This window comes from Anoplophora glabripennis, unplaced genomic scaffold (assembly GCF_000390285.2).
Source record: "Anoplophora glabripennis isolate ALB-LARVAE unplaced genomic scaffold, Agla_2.0 scaffold850, whole genome shotgun sequence".
Lineage (NCBI taxonomy): Eukaryota > Metazoa > Arthropoda > Insecta > Coleoptera > Cerambycidae > Anoplophora > Anoplophora glabripennis.
In genome coordinates this window covers 186,960-194,001 of record NW_019416967.1, presented here as the reverse complement: position 1 = coordinate 194,001, position 7,042 = coordinate 186,960, and the positions used below count along the sequence as shown (strand labels likewise).

Genomic DNA, 7,042 nt, shown 5'->3' with positions numbered 1-7,042 from the left:
TGGGAAAAAATCAAAATCAGTTAACGGGTTCCGGCGTTTTAAAAAAATTAACTCATTAAAAATATATGAATTTTATTCCTTACTTCTGGCCATCCCTATAGGTAGATATATAATTATTTCTGAGGGGTGGGCTTATAATAAAAATATATTAAAAACACATAACAGTTTAATTAAAACAAACTTTATAAGTACAGATAAGTTAAAATTCGTTATCTTCTGTCTCACTTAAGTAGCCTTTCTAAATCGGGATCTATATCTCTGTCTACTGCTTCCAAATTTTCATAAAGTAAGGTTAAGTACACATGAATGATGATATATGATATATTGTATGTTAATATTGTATAAAATATTGTACTGTATTATTGTTCTCGAAACAAGTCATTACTTATCGAGTATATGTTTTATTACTTCTTTATGCTTATTATTCTTACAATTAGTATTAAGATTAGATTCTAAAATTGATTATTGTACATTGTTGGAAAGGATGTAGCATAGGTAAATAATCATAGTTATAGGTGCACTTACATCTATTTGATATTATGCAAAATAGATTTTTGTTCAGTTCATAGTAAATGTGAAGATATAAGTCTACATAATTCATTTAGAAATCGGGCTATAAAATAAAATTGGTTATATATAGACTTATATCCCTTTGGCATTTGATGGCTGGTATTGTTCTGGACATATGGCAATAAATAGACTTATACCTTTTTGCCACACACACACACACACACACATATAAAGTTTATCCCTATATTTACTTATTTTCCAGACATGTCGACTTTAAATCACACCGAGACAAAGTACAACACAAGTTGTAATGGATTTTATTCACACCACATACTAACTAACAAGCAATAGCAAGTTATAAAAAACGAATGATCAACTACTGAAAAAAAAAATGTACAATGGTAATTCTTATAAAGGGCAGAGACCAACCGTATTTTATTAAAAAATTCAGTCATAAGTGGCTCATGTCATTTGTTTATATTTGTTATAAGATTTACCATTGTACATTCTTTTTTCTGTAGTTGATCATTTGTTTTTTTTTTAATTTATTATTTGTTAGTTAGTATGTGATGTGAATAAATTTAAGTTTTTCTAAATGTTTTATTTCAGACATAATTTTGTTCTCCACGACCTTCATAAATTACTGCAAGAGACGAGACCACCGTAAAATTTTTGACTAAGAAATATGTCCAGAGACTTACGCGATCTCCTAAATTTGTTTCTAAAATATATATTTTTTTGAGACGTGTCTGTTTACTATTCATTATGTAAAATTTTCGTTGTCTAATACCGATTAANATTATTTCTGAGGGGTGGGCTTATAATAAAAATATATTAAAAACACATAACAGTTTAATTAAAACAAACTTTATAAGTACAGATAAGTTAAAACTCGTTATCTTCTGTCTCACTTAAGTAGCCTTTCTAAATCGGGATCTATATCTCTGTCTACTGCTTCCAAATTTTCATAAAGTAAAGTTAAGTACACATAAATGATGATATATGATATATTGTATGTTAATATTTTATAAAATATTGTACTGTATTATTGTTCTCGAAACTCATTACTTATCGAGTATATGTTTTATTACTTCTTTATGCTTATTATTCGTACAATTAGTATTAAGATGAGATTCTAAAATTGATTATTGTATATTGTTGGAAAGGATGTAGCATAGGTAAATAAACATAGTTATAGGTGCACTTACATCTATTTGATATTATGCAAAATAGATTTTTGTTCAGTTCATAGTAAATGTGAAGATATAAGTATACATAATTCATTTGGAAATCGGGCTATAAAATAAAATTGGTTATATGGGACTTATATCCCTTTGGCATTTGATGGCAGGTATTGTTCTGGACATATGGCAATAAAAATATCAAATGGGGATTAAGTAGACCTTTTTGCTTTTTTGCCACAGAAATATAATAATAATTGCTCGAAATGTATACTATTATTTTCAGTCCAGGAATTTAACCTTCGCTGCGTGTTTAGGTAGATTCTTTTATGAACGTATTTTATTTTGGTAATTAAATGTCTTTTCGTTAGTGTCGTGTTCCTCAATTCATTATCATTATTTATTTTTTGCTCACTAATTTGCGAATAACTTGATAACAAAAAAATATATCGAACCCTCTTTGGCGTCAAAATGTAGCTATTTTTATGCTCTTCAAACTAATTTATAAAAAGTTTTATCCTAAGCTTGGATAAATAGCGCCAATAAATAAAAACACTTTCGTTATAAATTTCAAACATATCATATATTCATAAAATTTTTGTGCTGAATTCATTTATGTATACGTATAGCATTGCATTTAAAATTTTTGAGAAAAATCCATAAAACGGCATTCTTTTGAAATAACGCCATTTATAGGTTTCCAGACAATACGCATTCACCACGAGATAAAACATGAAAAGTCCTTTTCAAAGAGGTATAACACCATGGGCTGTTGATGAGCCAATCCTCTAAGAAATACATTTTTTTATCAGATATTAGGGACTTCCCCCACCCTTTTGGTCGAGAGATAGAATAAAATGTCAATAACAAAAGTTACGCGCAATGAATCCGGCTATTCATTTCTAAAAAAAAATCAACTCTATGTTTTGGTATGTAGATTGCGCCCCTAGCGGCCAAACTACGGACTTGAAAACCATTTCCAGCGATTTCTCTAGGTCGATTTATTCAACACAATTTTCCCCAAAGTTCTGGTGTCGTGCATCGCCGACCTTAGTGGGACAACTTGTATGCATAATATTTAGATTTCCGATATCGTAGAATGTTGTTTGATTTCATTTGATATGACTTGTTGGAATTTGCTTAAAACCTCAAGAATAAAAATATGTGAGCTAATAATAAAATATATTATATATATCTATGAAAATATCCATTATACATTAACATTATACTAATTACTGATGGAATAAACCTTTTACAGATTTAAACCAGGAATGACTTTCTGGAGCTAATGAAGGCTCATCAGTTGGTGGTGGTGGGGATGGCTCTCCGCTTGGTGGTGGTGGCGGTGAAGATGGATCCTCTCTAACGATAGGTTCGTCACTTGGTGGTGGTGGGGGAGAAGATGGATCCTCTCTAACGATAGGTTCGTCACTTGGCGGTGGTGGTGACGGTCCATCACTTGGTGGAGGTGGGGGAGAAGATGGAGCTTCTTTAACGATTGGTTCGTCACTTGGTGGTGGTGGTGGCGGTGAAGATGGATCCTCTCTAACGATGGGTTCGTCACTTGGTGGTGGTGGTGGAGAGGGTCCGTCACTTGGTGGGGACGGTTCATCACTAGGAGGTGGTGGGGGTGAAGATGGATCTTCTTTTACTATAGGTTCGTCACTAGGAGGTGGTGGTGGGGATGATCCGTCACTTGGTGGGGACGGTTCATCACTAGGAGGTGGTGGGGGTGAAGATGGGTCTTCCTCTACATATAGTACTATTTTCGCATGGTGATCTTCTGGAGCGTGCCTCCACGAATCATGGTGGTTGTGATGTTCACGTCTGCGATCAATCCTTTGATGGTGTTCAGGTCCATAGTAAGGCACCGCCTGTAAATAATAATCTACAGTTACTTCTGTCAAAACATTGGAAATTTTGTTTGGTGAGTATCAGTAGGACCAACATAACTAAAATATTTGCAAGTTTCTAGTAGGTACACTGGATTATAAAAGAAACCGACGTCAAAATTATTATTTTAACTGTAATATATTTTTAAATCCCATCATACTTTAAGCTTTGTAATTAAATGTATAGGCATTTGGAAAGCTGTGATAAAACAAAAATGGGTTTGTATATTAATTAAGCGTATTATTTGGATAATAATGTGACGAGGTAGACAGTGTACTTCGACACAGGGAAATATTTCGCCACGGGTGTTATAGGAGAATAATACCTTATAACACCCGTGGTGCCTTCAATGTCCTACTAAAGTCTGTTTAGAAATGAAAGAGAGTAATAAAAGCTTATTATGTATGCAAATCGTAAATAAATGTAGTACTGGTGCTTATATTCAATATTTTTATATTATGTATTTTCGGTATAGGGGAGGTGTACTTTTAAAAAAACTTTGTGTGACCGGGTTGTACTAAATTGTAGCAGGTAGCTAAAATTTAATCCCCGACAATCCGTCTTTGTCTATGCCGCTTCAATTTCTCGGTCCATTTCTCTTATAAGTAAACAATATAAAAACAGCATTTCAAAACATGAGGCTACTTTAAGCATCATAACCGGGTTAAGAGGGTTTTTAGTAATTCAAATAAAATTATTCAATATTATTATCAAAATATTTATTTAAATTTAATGAATAGACTTTTATTCCACACAAAAATATATGTATTTTGAAAATTCAAATTATGGTGAGTAAATGTAGTGTTGTATAAATGTACAATAAAGAAAATAAAAAAGTAGGTATATTAAAATTCATCCTCTGAATATTCTGATGAATTATCTTCGTCTCCTAGATTGATAACGATAGGTTCCACAGTAACGTCAATTAAATTATCGAGTTCCCACATTTTCTCCTCTTCTTTTTGTACATGATGTATACATCTTTGCCAGTTATCTGCAGTTACTCGTTCCAAGGAATTTTTTAACAAAATTTTCANTCACTTGGTTGGGACGGTTCATCACTAGGAGGTGGTGGGGGTGAAGATGGGTCTTCCTCTACATATGGCACTATCCTCGCATGGTGATCTTCTGGAGCGTGCCTCCACGAATCATGGTGGTTGTGATGTTCACGTCTGCGATCAATCCTTTGATGGTGTTCAGGTCCAAAGTAAGGCACCGCCTGTAAATAATAATCTACAGTTACTTCTGTCAGAAATAGTCACTATTCCTACGGGAAAAGATGCTAACAGAAAACATTGGAAATTTTGTTTGGTATCAGTAGGACCAACATAACTAAAATATTTGCAAGTTTCTGGTACTCTGGATTATAAAAGAAACCGACATCAAAATTATTATTTTAACTGTAATATATTATCATACTTTAAGCTTTGTACTTAATTAAATTTTGAAAAAAAAATTAAACGTATTATTTGGATAATAATGTGACGAGGTAGACAGTGTACTTCAAAAAAAAGTTAGGTTAAATTTTATAAAGCGAAAATAAGTAGTGTTGTTTCCCAGTTTTTCTAAAATATATTTATATACATTTTTCAATTAGTCTGAATAAAATAAAAACTATAAAAGTTTCTACCTATATAGGTACATATTATGTTATTTTGATGATAAGAATTTGAATTTTACATAGAGGCCTATACAGAGACAAGTTTGTGTTAAATTCTTATCTGTTTCGAAAATTTAGTTACAATGTCAATAGTTCTGGCATAAAATACAGATATTTAAGCACCAGAAGTTAACTCGATGTACCTAACTGATTATAATTTCAAAGTATGTGTGCAATAGTAGTAAACAATATTCCTATTAGCTGGAATTATAAATTATTATTTTCTATAGGAAAATGTCTATTAAACAAATTTAGTACTTATTTCCTTCAATAGCTTTTATGTCTGTAAAATTAAATTCTATACAGCTCTTCTGGATATATTTTGAGAAACATTTGTGGTAACTCTACGAGCAGCAAATATCATGTAAAAATTTCACCACGGGCAATTAAAGAAGAAAACAAAAAACAAATTAATAATTATATGAATTGCTCACCTGTACTGCCACGATTGCTACTAAAGCCACAAGAACAATGCTCTGGAACTTCATCTTTGATGATTGTGTGATTTTTGTGGGCACCGAACTCTATTTATATTTTTCTCTGTGGGGGATATCGACGTCTCCCTCTGTCTTTTTCTATTTAAATTTAATTTTAGAAATAGAAACGTAGATGTCTCCCACTGATAATACAAGATAATACAAGATAATGCAAGTTAAAAAATTCCATTAACTTCGTGTTTGAAATTTTTGTATACTTACCGGTAATTTGTGAGACTACGAATGGAAATTGGCCTTTAAATTTTCTTTGTAGTGCAGTGTTATGTATACAGTTACTATAAACATAGTGTGGTAGACAAGGGCTGAAACTCAGTCTTTAGACTTTTGGAATAGTTAGGCTGGCCAGACCCAAACAAATAACTATTTATTATTTGAGCTGGAGCGTTGCGCTATGAAAATAACATCACGCTGTTGTACTATCTAGCACTTTCCGTGCACCTAACCCCCTACACTATAGGTCCCATAGCGAGCTCGCGTGATGGAAATTTTTTAACTAAATAACCGCTGACAAAAAAAATCATCATGTTGCGGCGAAAGATTTAGTATTTGAGGGCAAATAATTTGACACAGAAAATCATCGCATATTAGTTCCAGTGGTGGAGATAGAGGGGTTTCTATGAATATTTTTATAAAAAAAAGTATAGGCGATTTGATATTTTGCAAATGTTTTCGAAAAATATGAAAGAGCATTCAATTTTACCCAGAAAAGGCCCTCTTGTCCAAAGTCGATAGGAGGTGGCGTTTTCAAGAAAAACCGAAAATACTGTTTAGAAGTCAAATAATAATTTTTAAACATTGTGTTACAACTAAATTAAATATGTAGTTCAAAAATTCGGTTAAAATTGTTTTTAATTAATTAAATGAAAATAAATACAAAAATAAATAACGAAAACCATATTACATCAAAGCAAATGTTCGAAATGTAAACCATTTTCTTCGATACATAACTGACACCGACGCTGAATAGAACGTCTCATTTGAATTAAGTTATTGTCTCTGATTTCACTGCATGCGTTCCGAATCCGACGAATAAGTTCATCCCTTGTGTCCACAGTAGTGGTATAAACTCTCTCTTTAATAAAACCCCAGAGGAAAAAATCTAGGGGTGTCAGATCAGGGGATCGGGGAGGCCATGCAACGATACCCCCGCGGCCAATCCATTTTTCGGGAAAGTGGGTGTTCAACCAGTTCCTGACATTTTGGCCAAAATGAGCTGGACAGCCATCAAGTTGAAACCATGCTCGCATTCTCAAATTCAGAGGAATTTCCTCCCACATGTTGGCACTCGCGGTCTCTAAGAA

General features: G+C 32.7%; 2 protein-coding genes across 2 annotated transcripts; one reads left to right on the top strand and one right to left on the bottom strand.

The window, feature by feature from the left end:
* Positions 1-2,994: 2,994 nt before the first annotated feature.
* On the top strand, positions 2,995-3,559 carry LOC111692057 (glycine-rich protein 23-like; the record flags this gene model as incomplete). The annotated part of the gene is made up of 1 exon (XM_023455755.1): positions 2,995-3,559. A coding segment is annotated over one exon (476 nt), but the record flags the coding sequence as incomplete, so codon positions are not given.
* A 1,058-nt stretch (positions 3,560-4,617) lies between these two features.
* Positions 4,618-5,791, bottom strand: LOC111692056. The gene is made up of 2 exons (XM_023455754.1): positions 5,679-5,791; positions 4,618-4,803 (listed from the first exon to the last, which is right to left on the bottom strand). The coding sequence occupies exons 1-2, from the start codon at positions 5,730-5,732 to the stop codon at positions 4,618-4,620; spliced, it is 240 nt and encodes a 79-aa protein (XP_023311522.1). The 5' UTR covers positions 5,733-5,791.
* Between the last annotated feature and the right edge of the window lie 1,251 nt (positions 5,792-7,042).